We start from the raw sequence: 21,560 nt of genomic DNA, 5'->3' as shown, positions 1-21,560 counted from the left end.
GTGATTTGTGAAAGGTGTGGAGTAAGAAAGCCTGTGAATAAGAGAACTGAAGTGTGCTTCGATGGTAGGGTTATATGGAGAGAGAATGTAAACAGGGATGAGAGGTGTGAATGAGCTTGAAAGTGGGTGAAGGCATAAGAGGCTAAGAAGGTGGAAAGGTATGGTAAATGAGTGTTAGCCAGGTGTGGAGGCTGATGAGGTGAAGGAACTGAAAACTTTCAGCTGGTGCAGGATAGGAGTTTGGAACCCCCTTTTAAGGCTAGGCATTGGACTGACAGACTGGCAATATATATATATGTGTGTGTGTGTGTGAATGGTACTGGTAAGGATTCAAGTGTCTTGAATAGTGTGTGTAAGAATGTGTGACCTATTGCACTGGGGATGCTGTTGATTAGTTTTCCCTCTTCTGTTTTTCTAAATCCAGCCTCATCTTGTCTTTGGGTGGGAAAAAGGTCATGATGATGGTCTTACTATAGCTCAGCAGACTTACTTCAAAGATGATTTTTTTTCCTTTACCAGGTTTACACTATTTTTTAAAACATATTTATCTTTCTCTGTACACACCTTTTTCTAGATTGTATAACTTTTTTCACCATAACTCCTTCCTTTTCTCTTCCATCTTCCATAACCCAATCTACTGTTCCTTTCTTAACAATTTACACCCTTCCAACACCCTAATCTTTTGCTTATATTCATGTCACTTTTTTTTTTTTTTTTTTCCCCCACCTTTACAATGCCGTTGCAACAAGGCTGGAGCCATGTATTCTGACTCAAGTTGTCTTCAGACAATATGAGCATTGCATTATGGGGTCAGATTCAGACACTTTGGACGATCACAAGGGAATGCTTCACCACATTATTTACGAAACTTTTTTTTTTTTTATTGCAGCCAATTGTTTCCAATGGAGGAAGCCAGAGGCTGTCTGGTTCCACCCTTTGTGGGACAGTGCCCATAGTCTTCTGTTCCCGAGTCTCTCACTCCTGTATTTCCATGCCCTTTAATTTCACCTCACAAACACAGTGTATGCAGTGTGTAGCTGGATAGCGTGTGATACAGTCAGCTCCATTTATATATAGCACTTATTACAAAATCCCCTTCCCTTCCCCTTCAACACCTTTGCATCCAGTACTTACTGAAATGTTTCCCACAATATTTAACAAGATAAAACTACCTGTACTTCCAAAAACTGTTACAAAAGCTAAACAATATATTTACTAAAGCTAAACAATATATTCTAGGGAAATATTAGCATAAAAGAGGAGTGGATAAAGGGGTAATGTTTCCTTTACAACTCCACCCACACCTAACACAATCAAGTTGCATACCACCACTCCTACACCACACCACATGCATCAGACCCTCACACTAACGGACCTTGATAGATCGGATCAGATTTAACGGACATTATGAAGGTCATTGAACTTGTCAGCTACAATGAAAATGTGTTAAATGGGGCTCATTACATGTTTCCTACCCTTCTGACTCCAACTGCCCTCTCTTTGTGATTGCTGAGTTAGTAACAGACTTTAGTAATACTGTACTGTACTATAAAGAATTGCTGACAAGGATGTGAAATAAGCTGCACAAGGGTAAAATTATAAACCACATTAGTGTAAAATGAGTCTAGTTTTGATCTTTAGTACTAGAATATGCTACTGTGCTCATTTTCAAACAAAGGCTTCGTATCTCAACTTGGGGGGAGGGGGAAACCATCAGATATAACAGAATATTGGCTTTATCAGACCAGGCTTTCCCCTAATTAGTCCATTATTATAAGTCTATTGTAATACCACAACCATACTATAACCCTTTCAATTCAATTACATATTTTCATAGTTTGTTCTCAATATTTCAGATATTTTTTTGGGACAGTCCCCTATAGAGGTCATGACAGCTGTATCTAGCCCCTACAGTTGGGAAAACCTACTCCAAACTGCATAATATCGTCAATGGATAGCCACAATTACAGAAATTGCCAATCCGCAATTATGTCACCAAGGCCAACTCATGTTGGAGCCTTTATAAATGAAACTAGATAAAATGCAGTGCTGGATTTAAGGGGTTAGTCAGATGAAAATGATGTACTGAGTAATACCAGAGCATGATTTGGCAGTCATTATTGCTGTAACTCACTGGAGAAGCAAACAAACAAGGCACGACATGGTTTTATTAAATGGTGTCATTTATTCTGCAATGGTGACCTCCACATCCACATCAGGCTCGATGCTGATGCTGGTGATCTGCTTCACCACCTCAGAGGGGGAGTGAAGGTCAATTACCCGCTTGTGAATCCGCATCTGGAAGCGATCCCAGGTCTTGGAACCTTCACCACAAGGAGTCTTGCGGGTGGTGATGCGGAGGGTCTTAGTGGGCATGCGCACGGGCCCCTTCACCTTCAGCTGCTTATCCTTGGCTCCACGCACCAGCTCCGAGCACACTGTAAGTACAGTACAACAATTAACCAATAACAAAGAAATATTGGTCACAGCTAAAAAAACTGCACCCACTCCAAACACTCAGCAAGTACCAACAATTAACCAATGATTCAGAAATATAGATAATGCCAAATTAATTAAATCCAATGAGTTCTTACAACAAGAAATGGATATTTTTTGAAATACAAGGTCACAATGTCACTGGTTTAAATATTTAGCTGAGGAACTAGAGGCCAAAAGATTCAATCAAGTTTAATATACAGTACGGTACTGTGTTCAAGGGGAATCACAACAAATACACTAAAATTTTGCCTAAAAAAGGACAACTGCAGTAAGCTAGCTGGCTCCTGTTATAATGTATGAACAGACTATGAGAAAGATGCTTTTGCTTACCCAAACCTCCAACAGAAATTAGAAAAACAGGTAAAATGGAACCTAAGGTAGTCTTGGCATGAAAATTTATGTACAGTACTTTCCATACTAGCAGTGTGTTTTACCTTTCTCCAGACTTTTGACATTGCTGGATGTGAGAGTGATGCGGATGCGATGGATGGGTGCCCCCTCATCCATCATCCCAGCCTTCATGTCACCTTTGTCGTGCATAGTAGCCATTCTGTCCACAAAAATCATTACATTTTTAGTGGTATATATCCAAATAGTTCTTCCTGAGCAGAAAGATAAGCTGGTCTTTCGCAAGTGACTAAAAGTATATCCAGCAATCTCTGATTACTGTGAAATGTCCCCACGGTATACTCATTAAAAAATAAAAATAAAAGCAATAAAAATTACAAAAACCCTAACCACTACACCTTCGTTTTCAGTCACTGGCAAGTAAAACACATCACTCCCAGAAGATAATATGTTCAATATCTTTATTGCCTTGCATTATATAAAACTCAATAACCTTGTTTGCACTAAAGGCCTGAAGATTTGTGTGCACAGAAGCAATTATCATCATACATTCAACAACACACTTTCCAGGAGTATGGAGCCAGCAGATCCAGTGTTTGACCCTTGGCCTTTGATTGATGCTGCTACTGGGAGTGAGGCAATAGGCAGGATGAAAGTGGGGAAGGCAGCAGGTGTGTCTGGGTTGACTGCCGAAATGTTGAAGACCTCAGGAGATATAGGGGTGAGGGTAGTCACTGACCTGATAAATATGATTATTTATGAGTGTGTTGTCCCAGTTGATTGGTTGAAGAGTGTAATTGTAAATGTGTATAAAGGGAAGGGTGATGCCCAAGAAAGAGGAAATTATAGAGGTATAAAGCTTTTAGATCAGATAATGAAGGTAATGGAGAGAGTTTTAGAAGGTATGATTAGAGAAAGAGTGAATATCGATGAGATGCAGTTTGGGTTTATGCCAGGTAGGGGGACCACTGATGCCATATTCACTGTTCAACAGCTTCAAGAAAAATACAGTATATTGGTAGGAGAAGGGATCTGTATTTTGTTTTTGTTGATTTGGAAAAGGCCTTTGACAGAGTCCCTAGAGAGGTGGTGAAGTGGGCAATGAGAAAGCTTGGCTTGGAGGAGTGGCTGGTTATGGCTATGTATGTGGGTGCTCGCACCCAGGTATGAGTGAATGGAGATTTGAGTGATGAGTTTCCCATGAATATTGGTGTGCATCAAGGGTCAGTTTTGGGTCCCATGTTGTTTATCATGGTACTTGACGCCCTCTCACGTGACTTTAGAAACGGACTCCCGTGGGAGATGTATGCTGATGATTTGTTGTTGATTGCAGAGAACGAAAGGGAGGCGGAGGAAAGATTCAGGAAGTGGAGAGGTGGTATGGGGCACAAGGGCTTAAGGGTAAATGCAGATAAAACAAAAGTGATGATATCTAGGGTTGGTGGCGGTACTGTCAAAGACGAGGGAGAGTGGCCACGTGCAGTTTGCCACAAGGGCGTGAGAAGTAATTCTATCTTGTGCGGTGTTTGTGATAAATGGGTGCACAAGAGATGTAGTGGTATCAGAGGTAGACTGCGAGATAATGCTGATTTTATGTGTACAGTGTGTCGGGGAGAGCAGGTGGAGATTGTCAGGTGTGAAAGAATTGTACTTGCTGGTGAGTCTCTTGAGTGTATGGAAGAGTTTTGTTATTTGGGAGACATGTGTGCTGGAGGTGGGGCTGGAGCTAGCCGTGGCTAGGGTAAGAAGTGGTTGCAGGAAGGGGTATTGTACAATCATTTGTAAAACAACTTAAAAAGCTGATAATCTGGTGTTTAATGCCTTCCTTGCTCAAAGGCAGAATGCTGTGTGTTTTATAACATCAAAAACTGCTCGGCGTTTACTATGCCTACACAGGACACACGTGGACTTCATGTCAAAACATTAGGTCTCCTTCCTAAAATAACAATGAAATAATGAAACTAGTTATCACCCACAATGACACCAAACTATTATTGTTCTTCAAAAGCCATAACTCCACTCACTTGTAAACCTCCGGTCGAGATAATTATGAAAAATCAGCGCTGAACCGGAGCACAGCCACTCGCTTCTTAGATCAACATCAAAGAGGAAGCGTGAGTGAAGAACACAAAGCAAAAGAAATTCACCGACTGGCCAGAAACATATATAATAATGAAGCATAAATTTTAGGTATTGTCATGACCTTAAAAAATGCTGTTTATTCATATTCTACCCGATACTTTATATATATGTCATATTATGAGTGATGAGCTGCAAGCCAGGCTTGGCAAAGATATGATCATCGGTGTACCATTTTGTCACTAGTTATTATTTTTATTGTCATTGGCTTTTATAATATAATTTTGACCTAAGTTGATTGCCGTAGGGTGTTGATGATCCCTAAAGTTGACTACGTACTGCGCAGGCGCAGGATCGATAGAGTGTAAACAAAAATGGCCACCCGTAGATTTACCTCCGAAGGTATATTTCTTTACTTTATTGTATTATTTTAGCTAGTTAGGTATCTGTGAAATGGTGCTTAGTTTAGGGAGAATGTATAGAACATCTGGGGGTAGGTTATTAGTGAGTGTGTATGGTGGTTAATGTAGAAGGAACCGGGACAGCTGAGTGGCGACAGGAAATGGCTTCCGAGCAACGCAGGTCATGTACGTGTTTGCAAAACGTTCAGATAAACCGAGTGCTTTCGTATTTTATTTGAGCTTTGATATTATATAAATTTTGCTCTGCCTCTTTTTAATGATGTAGGACATAATTGAGAAGGAAGTATTACCGACATATTTTATTATGGTAGCCGGACCCAGAATGGCCTTACAGCCATTTCAAATATCGAGTAATGGTTGTTTTCATCCATAGTATCAAGAGAGGAATTGCCGCATATTCTACAGTACTGCAGTTTGAGCAGTCAGTGAACTCCAATATAGGTTACGGTAGTATTTAGGCTATATCCTGGGCTTTTTTTTTTTTTTTTTTTTTTTTTCCCCCCCCACCACTGTGCCCAGATGCGCATCACGACGCTACACATCGATCTCAGGTTCCCTGACTGCATCATCCATGTGCCATGTTTACTTCATGTTATTTAAAATTTTCAGTAATTTACTGTACCAACATTCCACCTGTATTATAATAAACGATGTCAAGGTAATTTTGGTACAGATACAAAACACATAGTTAACTGACGAATTGTGACTGCAAGAAGTGATTGGAAAAAGACAAAATGTACATATTTTAGGGTATTAGAAGAAGCAGCCAGGTTGCCTGTGGTAGTGTTAATGTCGATCTCTGACTGGTCAGGTTGTTTACCAGCCATCATTATGACAACACATCAGTGTATGGCATGTCAAAGCTGTGAGAAAATTAATGATTTAACCAAACCAATCCTGCTCCAACTTCACCTGCATTTGACAGCCATCTTTCAAATTAAAAATGCCTGTTAGGAACGTTAATTATGGCCAGATACTGATAGATATCCACAGAATATTTATGCATTATAAATCTATATTTATAGCTATTAGAGATAGGTTTACAAAAATGCCCAGTAGCTGTGGCCTTTCATCTGAGAAAATGTTCGCCAGAAGCCGCCACCCTTCCTCTTCAACAGACACTGCATCATCTGATAATTCACTGTGACCCAGACAAATTATTGTTAGAGGTATCACTGCAACCTGAATGACATGGCATATACAGATCACCTGAACTGTTCCCACTAGACTTAGTCATGGTAATGTAGCATTGGTATAACTGCCATCAACATCCACAAAAAATGGCGAGGGAGGGGGAGAACAAAGCCACTCCTGCTTCCACGAGTGCTGGGTACAAAATGAAAAAATGCAATGGTATTGGCAGAGGAAACTGTGATGTGGCCGGGCATCTCCACCTCTCTTTCATGATTGGTTAGTGGGCGGAGCTTCAGTGGCCTATACCAGACTCGGAAAACATTCCCACACCTCTGTACCACCGAGTGAAAAACACTGAGAAAACGTTGATATAATAGGGCATAAGGATGGATGTTGCAGGAATACTCACTGGACACAGCACGAATGTAAATACATACGTCTTTGGTGTGAAGGGGTTAAGAAAGGCTTATTGTACTGAAGGGGTATTCTCGGTTAACCCAGTAGTACTGTATTTATATCCTGGTCAGCTGATTTTTTTTTTCTTATCATTAGGATGAAAGGCATCTTGTGCTGAAGGTGTAGTCATGGTTAATCCATTTTAGATGAGTATTTACATCCTAGTCATTTGATTTTCTTTTTGCCATTAAGATGAAAAGCATCTTGTACTGAAGGGATTGTCTCGGTCAGCCCCCCCCCCCCCTTTTTTTTTTTTTTGGACAATTTTATTGAAACTAGGAAAGATGTCTTGTAGACTGTAATGTAACTTATATTTTGTCATTGCAGATGTTGAAGCACACATACAGGAGATCCAGAACCGTAAAGCCAGCCTGCAGAATGGTGCAGCTCTCCCTGAAGGTGTGACCAAGGAGGGGGAGCGAGTACGGCTTGATGGAGGTGGATATTATGACAGTGACATCTATGACATCTCTAATGGCAACAAATACGCCAATTATGTGGAGTCTATTGGTGTTGATGACTTGGATGTAAGTTTTACTTTTAGTGTTTAAATGAAGAAAACTTTTCGTAATACTGCACTCCATTATATGCCTGGTTACATTCTTTTACTGGGCAACAGCATTATTTGGAACAGTTAAGTTACAGTACACTGTCTGTTGAAAGTAAGAATTGTTCAGTTGTTGTTGAGTAACCCTGGTCTGTATGTCTGAGCAGATCCATAAACTCACCGTAACTCATGTGTATATATATATATATATATACATATATGTCTGTAAACATCGTGCCTTGAGAGTAAATGTAGAAAAGGTGACTCTCAGTGTGATGTTACAGTGAATGGAGAGTGACTGGAATTGGTGAGAGAGTTCAAATACCTGGGTACAGTGATAGAAAAATGTGCAAAAGAAGTGGAAAGTAGAGTGACACAAAGAAGGAAGGTAGCTGGTGCTATGAAGGTCTTTATAAGAAACAGAGGCTTGAGTGTTGCACTGCGCTAGGCTTACATGAAGGAGTGTTAGTGCCAACTTTGACATAGGGATGTGAGACAATGGTGTGGCATGAAAATGAAAAGAGTGAGAGCAGTGGAGATGGACTGCTGAGGAATGTATGTGGAGTACAGAGAGTGGATAGGATATGAAATAATGTGATTTGTGAAAGATGTGAAGTGAGGAATCAGTGGACACTCTAATCAAAGAGAGTATACTGAGATGATATGGTCATGTGGAGATAACAATAGAGTGGTGAAAAAGGTATAACTGAGCGAATTTGAAGGAGGGAGGAGGCAGGTAGGCCAAGGAGAAGGTGGAGGGATATGGTGGATTAGTGTGTGAGAAAGAGGTTTGGAAGTTGGTGACAAGAGATCGAGCTGGCTGGATGAATATTGTGAGGAGAAGCACAAGATTAGGGATTTGGCACCCCTTTTTAATGTGGCAGCGTCTGGATTGACTCTGTCAGATATGTTTGTATGAAGCTACAGAACATGGCGAATGTTTTTGGCATATCAGATAGAGCCAGGATTCTGGGGGGCTTAAAAGGTGAGTGAATGGAAGCATGGCCCATTGGATTGGGCAAATTTGGGTTGTCTGGATGTTGCTACTCCTCACCCTGTCCTAAAATGGGAGAGGAGGTCTGGATGATGATGATGATGATGATGATGATGTAATCAACCTGACATCTTTTCCCAACCTAAGGATGAGTGGGGTATGCACTAGAAAGCTAGGAAAGAAAACATGGTAGAGGAAGAACTAAAGAACATGCTTAATGAACTGGTCCAAACACAAGTAGAACTAAATATACTGTATATATACTGGACTGTATGTTTATCAGTTTGTTGTTGCAGACACCTTAATCTCATTAGAGGTGGCCACAAATGATTTTGTCTCCACATCACTGTCCTGTACCATCTGGCTACCCTTTCTCCAACACATACACTCCTCTTTCATATACCTCTCCACACCATCCCACTGTTACTAGATAATTTCTTGTTTTATAGTGATGGGATGACAACAGATTTGTGGAGTAATATCAGTTATTACAAGACATTTCTTATATTTGTGAACCCAGTATCAAAGTATCTTTTATTTTATACAGCCATATGAAAATATAAATTACTGTTCTGGTTTTAAAGTTGTGGATTATGTTTGTACAGGAAGAGGACGATGATGGCGGGACAACCCTGGGGAAGAAGGGTGGCACCTACACTGCCCCACAACTCTTCCTTAATGAGATGGTTAGTGTGCAATTTCCTATTTACAATTAGACCTACAAAAGTCCTTGTTTCTACACTTTTTGAGCAAATAATTCGTAATATTAATCTCAGTTATATGACTGGAGCTTTTGACTGTGTAAATGAAAAATAATCTGGCAGTGCAGCCATGCACCATATAGTTGAAATATCTACAATCATCCCCACAAATAAGGAATGAATGCAACGAAAGATTTACTACAGCTTTCTCCGTACAGTAATTGTACTGTAAATTGGGAGAACTTCCAGTTCTGCTGAATAGGTTGCAATTGAATAATAATTAACAATTTTTATGTAATATACCTTGGATTAGTAGGAAAGAAAGAATGAAATAAGGGATACTTTTTTCTGAGGACTTTTAGTGAACTCTCTAGTAGGGATGTATATCAAGTGCACTTGTATAATACTTTTTTGTGGTGCAGATTTTTCCTAAATGATATTAGTTAGAGCTGCAAGAAATATCCATTGCATTGCGTGTCATAGCTCTCTTTCTACAGGTTGACAAGGACCATGACCCCATGGCCAAGTACAAGCGCCCCACCATTGCCGACCGTGAGGACCCATACCGTGCCCGCCGCAACCTCCAGGTTATTTCACCAGAGCGACTCGACCCTTTCGCTGATGGTAGGTGGTTTTGCTCTGCCCACCCGCCCCTCTAGTAGTACTTGTATTCATGATAGGACGACGGAGGCCTGTTGGGGCCCCGTCTTCCCGAGTGTGTCGCTTTCTCATGTGGCTGAGACCGGCAGCTGGCCACCCTCAGACATGGAGATTATTGTTTACTGCAAATGTGAACCATTTCTTTCAATGGCTCGTTCATGAAGTACTGATAATGCTTAGTGATTGCAGATTTACACAGCTTTAAATCTGAATTAGTGCTATCCATGGTTCCATAAGTACCTGGGTGTTTTTCATCTTTATCTCATTATGTTAAATTAATGATCTCCAAGGGTTGCCAGTTGCCGGAGTGTGATAGGTTGTATGAATGCACATCTTGCTATCCCATAAGGAGGAGGGGAAATATAAAAACAAAAACAGCTGTAAGGTGCCCAAAAAAGATGCCAAATTTAGTTCATGTTGAGAATGTTTTCATAAGTCTTATTTTTTTCATGAATCAGTTTTAAAATACTGTACATGCTAGAGTAATGAACCACCACAGAGGTTATTGAGAGAGTGGGAGGAGGTGAGGAAAGCATAAAAGAATTCACTCAGAGAGGAACACTACTGCAACTGGACACCCACCCACCGGGAATCACCGCCTCTACTAATGTTCAATCTGTTTTCTTCCCCCCTGCGGAGGTAACCAGCTGCCACCTGCGAAGTTCCATCAGAGCAATGAGCCTCTCTCGATTTGTAGACTGGCAGGGACGTAGCTTAGTGGTAGTCAGGCATTATGTAGATTAGGTTAAGGTGGGGAGCACATTGATTAGGACTCAGGTACAACATGGACAAGAGGAGCTAAGTTTTATTTTAGGAACACTTACAGTTTTGCAGTATTTGGTATAAATAGATACTGAATTTAGTTTATGATTCATGACAATTATGATGAAGAGTACACATAACAGCACTTTATGAGAGAGATAGGTTTAGGCAGTTAGTGTCTTGTAAAATATCTGTGATAACACATACACACCTAGTTTAGTACATGTGGTATAATAGTTTATTGTATCATTATGCAGAATTGAATGTAAATATCTTTGTGTACATATTGGTATTATTAGCCAGTCAGAGTAGGACGTAAGATCTTAGTGCTACACAGTACAGAAAGCAGGAAAGAACTGATTGAAAGTAAACTTTAGTTGTTTGTAGAATTTGACCCAGAGGATGTTGCCAGCACCAGAGGACTACCAAGCCTGATAAAGTGAGAAGACAGAGGGAGGAGAAAGAGTAGATCAAGAAAATAAAGAGGCTCTCAGGTAATCCGAAGGAAGCACATCGAAGATGGGAAAGGGATGTTGGGAAGGAAGGGAATGGACCTGTTTCATTATGTGTGTGTGTCGAGTGTGAAAGTTATACTACAGAAAGCCACTAATCAATGAGATGTTACTTCTAGGGTTTCTTCCTACTTGAACATAAGGGTGCGGCAGCTAGAGATTACCAGCGCAGCGATCACGTACGTATAAACACTAGTGCCCCGAGTCCATGTCCTTAGTTATGATGTAGACAGTATAAAGATAGGTTAAATGTAGACAAGGGCAGGTTAAAGAGTAGATTTATACTGAGATATAAAGTAATGACTCATTTTTTTTATTCTATTGCAATGTCCTTGTAAACAATTTCACTGCACTGCATATAAATTATCAGTTCCAGTAATGTAGAAGCCATGTTTTAAATTGTCTGTTTAGCTGCCATATATAAAAATAAATTTTTAAAAAGATATAATATTATCATATATAGTAATTGTAATTGATTTAGACAAGAAAAGTTAGTGCTGTGTTTGACATTTTTCTTTTGAATGTTGGAAGATTTTCACAGTCCAGTAAGACATTAGCTCAGTTATTCACTTTTTCTCATCTTTCTCATTGTCAGTCACTGTTTTATTTTTTGTCACAAGGCATCGCTCAGTGAGCAGTATTGTGTTGCTACCTAGTGGCCACAGCACAGCACTGTTGGCTGAGTTGTTTGGTTACTTAATGATAACCACATGGACTCTGGTGTGTGAAAACAATTTAGCATTAAGACTAGCAGATACTGCAGAATTTTTTGTATGGCATAAAGATTTTTTATTTTTTATAAATAACCCCTTCAGTCAGGTATTCATTTCCATACATCTATTATTAAAATACCAAGTACACATGACTAAATAGGTTTGGAAAGTGTTAGCAGTCGTTAGGGTAGGGGGGGGAAAAGTGTTAACACCCTTGCTCTCACAAACCTATACCAAGCATCTTCACCATAGCATTGCCAGGCACACATAAGCAACTTACCCTTTTTATGTGCCATATGAAAGAGCAAACTTAATTAAACTGAATTGAATTGTCTTGAGGTAACAGGAATGAAGTAGAGAAACATTATCAGATTCAAGTAGATAGAGTGTGGGATATGCTTTCAGACTGCTGAGGAAACACTGGAAGTTTTGCTCTTGCAAGAAAAAAAAAAAAAAAATATTGGAAGCAGTGTTGAATATATGTGTGGAGTTCATTGAGTGAATAAGATTAAGATATAATATATTTAATAAAAACTAAAAAGTAAGGAAGTCTGTTGTTAATGTAGGGTTTGAAGGTGGGAGGAAGCATGGCATGATAGACCAAGGTGGATGGATATGGTAAAATAAGTGAGTGAGGAATTGAGATATGGGTAGGAATTGACAGAAGTTCTAGTTCATTCGTTGAATTATATATGAAGGGGCATTGTACAGGATTTTGGCACCCCCTTTTATCAAGTTTGATAGTCCGTAGATAGAGTAACTGATAGGTGTATGGGAAGCATACCAGTATGTATAAAGAAAAATGCCAAAATATGCGACCGTGGTTAGGTCTGTGAGGTGGAGTCAGAACTCTGGGGGCTTACATGGTTTACGTATGAATTCTAGCCCATTTCACGAGGCAAGCTGTCGATAGTCTTCCCACTTTTTCGATTTTTCATTCCTTTTTTTTTTTTTTAGATCCTATCTCACCCTATCCCTGGGTGGGGAAAAAAGTTAGGATGGTGATGACTATTGTCATATCGTTTATAAAGGCTCCAACATGCTCTTGATACTAAACTGTGCATCAGATTAGCTTTGAAGAGCTACCTTTGCTGTGTTTATGTAAATTGGACAGTATCATCCATTTCATGGATGATACAGGCAATCCTTGTTATATGTCAAGGATGTTTCGGTATCATGACTTTTCCATGCAAGTGGTACTGTAAATTAGGGGAAACTGGCAAATTGGCTTTATAGGTAGCAGTAAGTGTTAACGGGCAGTATTTTAAAAATTTATTGTGAGTTAATGGCAAAATAAATGTGACATACAGTACTATAATAAGGACCTACAGTGTGTTTGAATATGACAAATCCGAGTAACATATCACATTCTTTGGCATCGTATGTGCAAGGGTGTTAATAAGTAACATCAAGAAAGCCATACAGTAATATGATGATATAACATTAGTATATATAGCTACACATGGATAGGAACAAAAATACCAATGACATTTGTAGCTGAAGTAGTGTGTATATAAGATGGCATATTTTGTACAGGTTTAAAGTTAACATCCTTGAGGGGGTTATTATATAACTTTTATGTTGGCACTGAGGCAGTTTGCTTACTGAAGAGTACTATCATACTCAGTTATAGTTCATTATTAGTCTCAGTCCCCAGTTTTTTTGACCCACAGTTCTAGGCTTAAAGTTTTAATATTTGTAAGGTATTATTTTGCCACAAAATATTTGTGTGTGTAATGCCTGTGTGTGTCATGTGTGTTGCAGGAGGAAAGACGCCAGACTTGAATGCTCGCACATATGCACACATCATGCAAGAAGCCCGCCTAAAGGGAGAAGAAGCACTGGTGAGTTGAAAATGTCATTATTTATATGAGCTCATTTATAGTCTCCCTATATTTAAATAGGAGCATTAAAATTCCCAATAATGAATTTAAGAGACTAAGTTGTTTAAATCTCAGGCATGACTGAAGTATACTGTTGTCTCTTAAATATTGGTGCATTTGAAACCAGCCATACCAATGCGGTTATTGGCTGAATATGAGAATGAACAGAGTTTTATTAAGCACCTGAGCAGTGCTTCAGGTTATGAATAGACTTCAGATTTTTAATTACTCTGGCTGTTGTCAAACATGTTATGTACGAAGAGCAACTCAGCTCGTTAAGTGTTAAAAATTTGTGATTATGGTAGTAGATGATATTAACCAGATCCTTAGTGATAAATAAATTTCTGTATACAGTAGATTTGTGTGCTTCAAAATATTTGTGTTGTAATTAATCTAATACATGTATTTACAAAATTTGTAGCCATACTGTATATTACAGTCTGTACTTAATGAATCAGCAAGCTGTATTTCTTTGAATCAGTAAGCTGTATTTCTGTGATTTGGTGTTGATTAATTTATCTTAAAAATTCCTGTGTATATGGTAATTGTTAGTTGCTGAAAATGTTGTGTGACAAGTTGTTTGTATGTACAGATCCGGAAGACGATGCAGGAGCGTGTGAAGGAAGGAACTCTGGCAGTGGTGAACTCCACTGCAGAGGCACCAAAGGCAGCTGCCCCTAGGAAGCGTGGCCGCTGGGACCAGACCGCCGACGAAACCCCACAGCCCAAGAAAAAGTCTACTTCAACGTGGGAAGCCGAGACACCATCAGTGGCTCGCTGGGATGAAACTCCTGGTCGGGCTAAGGGTGGGGAAACCCCTGGAGCCACACCTGGCCAGAGCACTCGCATGTGGGATGCTACACCTGGCCATGCTACCCCAGGCCATGAAACACCTGGCCATGACAAGCCCACTCCCTCTGCCCGTCGCAACCGTTGGGATGAGACACCAAAAACAGATCGTGGAGAGACTCCTGGCCATAACAGTGGTTGGGCCGAGACTCCCCGCACTGACCGTGGAGCCTCAGACCTTATCCAGGAGACACCCACTCCCAGTGCCAGCAAGCGTAGGTCCAGATGGGACGAGACTCCTGCAGCACAAACCCCTGTAGCCACCCCATCTGGCGCCATGACCCCATCCACCCCTCACACTCCCAGTATGACCCCTGGTATGATGACTCCTGGTGGTATCACCCCTGGTGGCACAACACCTGTAGGTCCTAAGGCTATAGGTATGGCCACACCATCCCCTAACCATCTTGTGAACATGACGCCAGAACAGATCCACGCCTTCCGCTGGGAACGCGAGATAGATGAGCGCAACCGCCCCATGACTGATGAGGAATTAGATGCTCTGTTTCCCCCTGGTTATGAGGTGCTGCCCCCACCTCAGGGTTATGTACCCATTAGAACTCCAGCACGCAAGCTATCTGCCACCCCAACCCCAATGATTGGCACTCCTCAGGGCTTTTACATGCAGAAAGAGGGCATGACTCCACGTCATGATGACTCGCAGCCCAAAGGTAATCTTCCACTTCTGAAGCCTGAGGATGCACAGTACTTCGACAAGTTGCTTCAAGACGTTGATGAAGAGAGTTTAAGCCCAGAGGAACAGAAAGAGCGCAAGATAATGAAACTTTTGCTGAAGATCAAGAATGGCACCCCCCCAATGCGTAAAGCCGCCCTCCGCCAGATCACAGACAAGGCTCGTGAGTTTGGTGCTGGACCACTCTTCAACCAGATTTTGCCATTGCTTATGTCTCCCACTCTGGAGGACCAGGAGCGTCACCTGTTAGTGAAAGTTATTGACAGGGTTCTGTACAAGCTGGATGACTTGGTTCGACCATACGTGCACAAGATCCTTGTGGTGATTGAGCCTCTCCTTATTGATGAAGATTACTATGCACGTGTGGAAGGCCGTGAGATCATCAGTAACTTGGCTAAAGCTGCAGGTCTGGCTACTATGATCTCCACCATGAGACCCGACATTGATAACATTGACGAGTATGTGCGTAATACTACGGCACGTGCATTTGCTGTGGTTGCATCAGCCCTGGGTATTCCATCACTTTTGCCATTCTTAAAAGCTGTGTGCAAGAGTAAGAAATCTTGGCAGGCTCGACATACAGGCATTAAAATTGTACAACAAATTGCCATCCTTATGGGCTGTGCTATTTTGCCTCACCTTCGCTCACTAGTTGAAATCATTGAGCATGGCTTGGTGGATGAGCAGCAGAAAGTACGTACCATCACTGCCCTTGCCTTAGCTGCTCTGGCAGAAGCTGCAACCCCCTATGGTATTGAGAGCTTTGACTCCGTCCTGAAGCCCTTGTGGCGAGGTATCAGGCAGCATCGTGGTAAGGGTTTGGCTGCCTTCTTGAAAGCCATTGGTTATCTCATCCCTCTCATGGATGGTGAGTATGCAGATTACTACACTCGTGAAGTGATGTTGATTCTCATTCGAGAATTCCAGAGTCCTGATGAAGAAATGAAGAAAATTGTGTTGAAGGTGGTAAAGCAGTGTTGTGCTACAGATGGTGTAGAGCCTGGCTACATCAAGGAGGAGATCCTACCACACTTCTTCAAGCACTTTTGGAACCACCGTATGGCCCTTGACAGACGTAACTACCGACAGCTGGTGGACACAACCGTTGAAATTGCTAATAAAGTAGGCACCTCAGAAATTGTTAACCGCATCGTGGACGACCTCAAGGATGAAAATGAGCAATATCGCAAAATGGTGATGGAAACCATAGAAAAAATCATGGCCAATCTAGGAGCAGCTGACATTGATTCTAGACTGGAAGAACAGTTGATTGATGGCATCCTGTATGCATTCCAAGAACAGACTACTGAGGATGTTGTTATGCTTAATGGGTTTGGTACCATTGTAAATTCTCTTGGATCACGTGTTAAGGCGTACCTGCCTCAGATTTGTGGTACAATCCTCTGGCGACTGAATAATAAATCTGCAAAGGTGAGACAACAGGCAGCTGATTTGATCTCCAGAATTGCTGTGGTGATGAAAACTTGTCAGGAGGAGAAATTGATGGGTCATTTGGGTGTGGTATTATATGAGTACCTGGGAGAGGAGTACCCAGAGGTTCTTGGGTCTATCCTTGGGGCACTGAAAGGTATTGTAAATGTCATTGGTATGCACAAAATGAACCCACCAATCAAAGATCTTCTTCCTCGGCTAACTCCGATATTGAAGAATCGACACGAGAAGGTACAGGAGAACTGCATTGATCTGGTTGGGCGTATTGCTGATCGTGGCCCGGAGTATGTCAGTCCAAGGGAGTGGATGAGAATATGCTTTGAATTGCTTGAGCTGTTGAAGGCACACAAGAAGGCCATCCGCAGAGCCACAGTAAACACATTTGGCTACATTGCCAAGGCCATTGGTCCCCATGATGTTTTGGCAACTCTTCTCAACAACCTCAAGGTACAGGAACGACAGAACCGTGTTTGTACAACTGTTGCCATTGCCATTGTTGCTGAAACTTGCTCTCCCTTCACTGTCCTCCCTGGACTGATGAACGAATACAGAGTTCCAGAACTGAATGTACAAAATGGCGTTCTTAAATCTCTCTCCTTCCTGTTTGAATACATTGGTGAGATGGGGAAGGACTACATATATGCAGTAACATCCTTGCTAGAAGATGCACTAATGGACAGGGATTTGGTGCACAGACAGACAGCATGTGCAGCAATCAAACACATGGCCATTGGTGTATATGGGTTTGGTTGTGAGGATGCCATGATCCATCTCTTGAATTATGTGTGGCCAAACATCTTTGAGACTTCCCCACATCTGGTTCAGGCCTTCATGGACAGCATAGAGGGACTGCGTGTTGCTTTGGGACCACAGAAGGTGAGAATGTTCATATGATATACTTTTTAGTGGTAACTGTAAGGGCTATAGTCATCTTGTTTACACCTGACAGCTCTGGCCCACTCCCACAGTTTATATGGTGCATAGTGAATTCTTGAAATCTCATTAAGACTTGGTTATGAATAGGAGTGAATCTCCTTTGCTACTAGATCAATCCATTATACTTGGCCAACAACTGAGCCAAAAAGGGTAGTATTAGGGATATTCATCAGGTTAGAGCAAACATACTATAATACTCATTTTTCATGAGAAAGAGAAGAGCTGAAAATTGTTTAGGTAGGACGTAATAATTTCACGGAAAATTTGGATAGCTTGAGCAGGCTCCCAGGCTTACTTTCATATGACATACCACTCTACACCCTATACTGACAAAAGTTTTATGCACACTAGTACCGTAATGTTTAGTATAGAATGTCTAGTATTTCAAGTCTTTTAGTTTTTTAAAGTCTGTAGTAAATAACAAATATTGCTTTCTAAAATTCCAGTGCAACCAGTGAAACTATCAGTACCCCCAGTGTACTGTACCAATTGTTTGGAAAAATTTTGATATTGTACTTGCAGTGGTAGGTGGGGACGCTTACCATTGACTCACTCGATGTTGTGCTGCCCTCAGCTGATTGCCCTTTCCTCGCTTCCTTCCTTTCTTCATTCTTTCCTCCTGCATCTGCCTATGGATGACTTTACACTTTCTCTTCTGTCTTTATTTCCTGCATTCTTTCCCCTTCTTCTGTCTATGGATGACTCTACACTGAGTGACAAGCCAAATGGTTTCTTGTACACCAGGAAACCATTTACTAAGCTGGGTGGGAACTGTATAACCACATTATGGCGCCTGGTGGTTTAGTGAGCAATGAAGGCGCTCCAGTCGGATTGAGCCTGTGCAGGTTTCTACCCAAGGGATGGTTGGGGTTTATTGCTCACCTAGTGCCACTCAGGGATGAGTATGGCTGGTCAGTCTCATCTTAAATGTCAGGACCAAGTTGCCTAGCCCAGGGTTCCCACACTCCTTATGGGGCAACACAGGATTAGGTGGTGGTGGTGATGATGATGATGATGACAACTTGGGAAAAACAACACCCACGTATAACAAAGATTTAATGTACAAGCAGTCATTGGTATATATCAGAGATCTGCTTTAAAGTGGAGACTTTTTCCACATTACTTGTAGCTGTTGAACTTGGAAGAAACTGGAAAATCAGCTGTATAGGTAACAATGTAACTCCAATAGGGAATTTTTATGCAGTTTGTGATGGACTTTTAGAAAAAAATTATATGGCTCCTCATAACTAGGACTAACTATTTATGTGAGTACTTCATGGACCTTGCTAGAGGGGAACAAGTCAAGAGTGAGAGCAGTGGAAAAATAGAGGAGCATGTGGAGTGACATGGAGGGACAGGTTGATGAATGAAGAAGTGAAGGGACGTTGTGGGGTGGATGTGGATGAGAAAATTGGGAGAAATACAGTGAGGTGGTTTGGACATGTGGAGAGAATAGAGAATGAAAGACTGACTGCGAGGTTGTATGTGGGTGAAGTGGAGGGAAGACCGAGGATGAGGTGCAGGCATGGAGTGGAGAGGTATATGAGGGAGGGGGGAGTGAGTTGGGGGGAGGGTAGTCAAATGGTGGGTGACAGAGAGACTTGGAGGCGTTTTGTCTGTGGCCACGCTTTGCGGGATTAGGGCGTCGGGCTATAGATAGATAGATGGAATTCTTGTCATGCACTTTACTTTTGATATGTATACTGACCACTGAATTATCCACTTATCTAAGTTTCTTTTTCTTTTTCAGATCTTGCAGTATGTACTGCAGGGCCTGTTCCACCCTGCAAGGAAAGTAAGAGATGTTTATTGGAAAATTTACAACAACCTCTACATTGGTGCACAGGATGCTTTGGTGGCGGGCTACCCAAGGATCGCTAACATGGGACACAACGTTTACAGTCGTGATGAGCTGGATATGATTCTTTAGGGTGGCTAGTGTAGAAAAAACAAGATCACTGGCTGACCAGAAATATATTGCTAATACAGTAATGTGATTGAAAATGTTAGGTTTGTTTTTGTTAGGACCAAGAAGTCTTGTAAGTATAAACATGCACTGTAATTGTAAGGGTCCTTTTGAAGTAATTAGGAGTCATTTGATTTACAACTAGGAAAGTCATGAGGATAGTTGGTGTATTTGCTGGTGTGTTGATCGCTAGCCTTATTTTCACATGAACCAGATATTCTCCAAGTATAACTTCAAGCCATATCATGCTCACTTTAGTAGGTTTTTTAGTGATGGCCATAATATGATGACAGTCTTTTGTGAGAGGTGTCAAGAATAATTATTATTAGTTTTCATGTTAATGGCTTACCCTTTTACAGCTTTCACCTTTGTTGAGTGTCCTCTGCTTAAGTTGATAGGCTGATGAAACAATAGTTTCCTCATAATTTTTTGTATGAAGACTAGTGAAGTATGGCCATCATGCTATTGGTAAGGAAGTGAATGTTGGCATCCAGCTCTGAGATGGAATGTATATGATGTGGCTTTATGTTTTTCTGCCTACAGTATGATTGGATGTGTTAGTGATTCTTGCTGTTTAACTGTACAAATTCATGAGTGTTGCACCATTCACTCCCTTTCCACAATACAGAAATACTTATGCCTTTAAATATTTTTTCTGGAAGAAAATTTGACATCATAATACGTACAACTTCCTATCAGCCAGGAATGAATAACCGAAAGCTGTGATTATCCAGTACAGTACTGTAGTAAGTTCATATTATAATGTGACCAAGAGGCTTGTATAGATTTGACAGGTTTGGGAGGGGGGGACTACTGTATTGCAATAAATTCTTGTATGTTTGTGCAATTTTTCCCTCCATCAGTGGATGCAGGAAATAGCAAGCAAGAATGGTCCAGTGTGAAGATTTTGTGCTTGTACTGTTAACATGTCCTGTGTATTATAGAAGCATCTAGGGTAAGTGGTTGTGCAAGCCACTTTTGTATGACATGGAAACTTATTTTGTCTGAGGATCTGTATGATGAATTAAAATAATTAACCTTTTTTAATGTAGTGTGCAGATTCCCTAGATTAGAACACATTTCAATTAGCATATTGAAAGGTTGAGTAAACACCGGCTACTTTTCCTAAGTTTCCTTCTATTTAGTTGCCACTTTCAGGATGAGTGAATTTTGGTGCATTGTTCTTTAAATCTGATTTTCCTTCTTAACCTCAACTCTGCTGTGATTATAGATAGCTTTCTTCACGTAGTTTATTTATGTTAGGGTTCATTTTCATCTTTTTGAGTTCTTATCCATATATTTTCATTGTCATAAATACATTGCATAAAAACAAGAGCTGTTTATAAAATAAACAGTGTTATATAATAAGGTTCTAAATTGAAATACTAAATACTTATTCGTGAAGTGGCATTGACCAGACATGAATGTGGAGCCACTTGAGTGTAAGTAATATACTGTATGCAAGGAAAAATTAAAAGCTGGCATCTGTAACCAAATCAGGTTCTGTAACAGTTTTAAAGAATAAAAGTACAAGTAATTTTTCAGAACTGTGTGATGGGAACCTCTTGTGTACAGTGACAATATAGTATTCAGGCTATTGCCAGTTGATTTTTTACCAGCCTAGGGATAGACCCTTTTTAGTGACTGGTATTAGCGTAGGCTTTTATACACCCAGTGAAGGTTAGCATTAAACAGAAAAAAATTACCGTATGTATACCCCAAGCAATTTAAGATGGTGCCAGTCAACTTGTCTGCAGATTCATACCTTAACCTAACAGTGGCCTGTAATTGGCTAAGGTACAGTAATTTGCTCATGATAAAATGGTTATCTTTGTTACAAATAGTGTTCATATATGAGTATACTGTATTCGTAAATTCCACATTGACCTTTCATGAGTCTCAGGTGGTGGCTGAGAGGTGTGACTACAGACAAGTTGGCTGGTGTGGAATATA

General features: G+C 40.8%; 2 protein-coding genes across 3 annotated transcripts; one reads left to right on the top strand and one right to left on the bottom strand.

Annotated features, from left to right (window-relative positions):
• Positions 1 to 2,155: 2,155 nt before the first annotated feature.
• Positions 2,156 to 4,993, bottom strand: RpS20 (ribosomal protein S20). The gene is made up of 3 exons (XM_080280503.1): positions 4,872 to 4,993; positions 2,934 to 3,049; positions 2,156 to 2,438 (listed from the first exon to the last, which is right to left on the bottom strand). Exons 2-3 carry the CDS (start codon positions 3,046 to 3,048, stop codon positions 2,185 to 2,187), a joined length of 369 nt encoding a protein of 122 aa, XP_080136629.1. The 5' UTR covers position 3,049; positions 4,872 to 4,993; the 3' UTR covers positions 2,156 to 2,184.
• Positions 4,994 to 5,273: 280 nt separating this feature from the next.
• Sf3b1 (splicing factor 3b subunit 1) lies at positions 5,274 to 21,148 on the top strand. Of its 2 annotated transcripts, XM_080280501.1 has the most exons (7): positions 5,274 to 5,328; positions 7,266 to 7,465; positions 9,085 to 9,165; positions 9,678 to 9,804; positions 13,592 to 13,671; positions 14,303 to 17,581; positions 19,392 to 21,148. In XM_080280501.1, exons 1-7 carry the CDS (start codon positions 5,301 to 5,303, stop codon positions 19,569 to 19,571), a joined length of 3,975 nt encoding a protein of 1,324 aa, XP_080136627.1. In that variant the 5' UTR covers positions 5,274 to 5,300; the 3' UTR covers positions 19,572 to 21,148. The 2 variants fall into 2 exon arrangements, with proteins under 2 accessions (XP_080136627.1, XP_080136628.1); XM_080280502.1 differs by lacking the exons at positions 5,274 to 5,328; positions 7,266 to 7,465; positions 9,085 to 9,165; positions 9,678 to 9,804 and adding an exon at positions 9,872 to 11,293.
• The last annotated feature ends 412 nt before the right edge of the window (positions 21,149 to 21,560 follow it).

Source organism: Coenobita brevimanus, chromosome 85 (assembly GCF_032717465.1).
Source record: "Coenobita brevimanus isolate Jiangsu-jjx chromosome 85, ASM3271746v2, whole genome shotgun sequence".
Lineage (NCBI taxonomy): Eukaryota > Metazoa > Arthropoda > Malacostraca > Decapoda > Coenobitidae > Coenobita > Coenobita brevimanus.
This window is presented reverse-complemented; position numbering and strand designations above follow the sequence as displayed.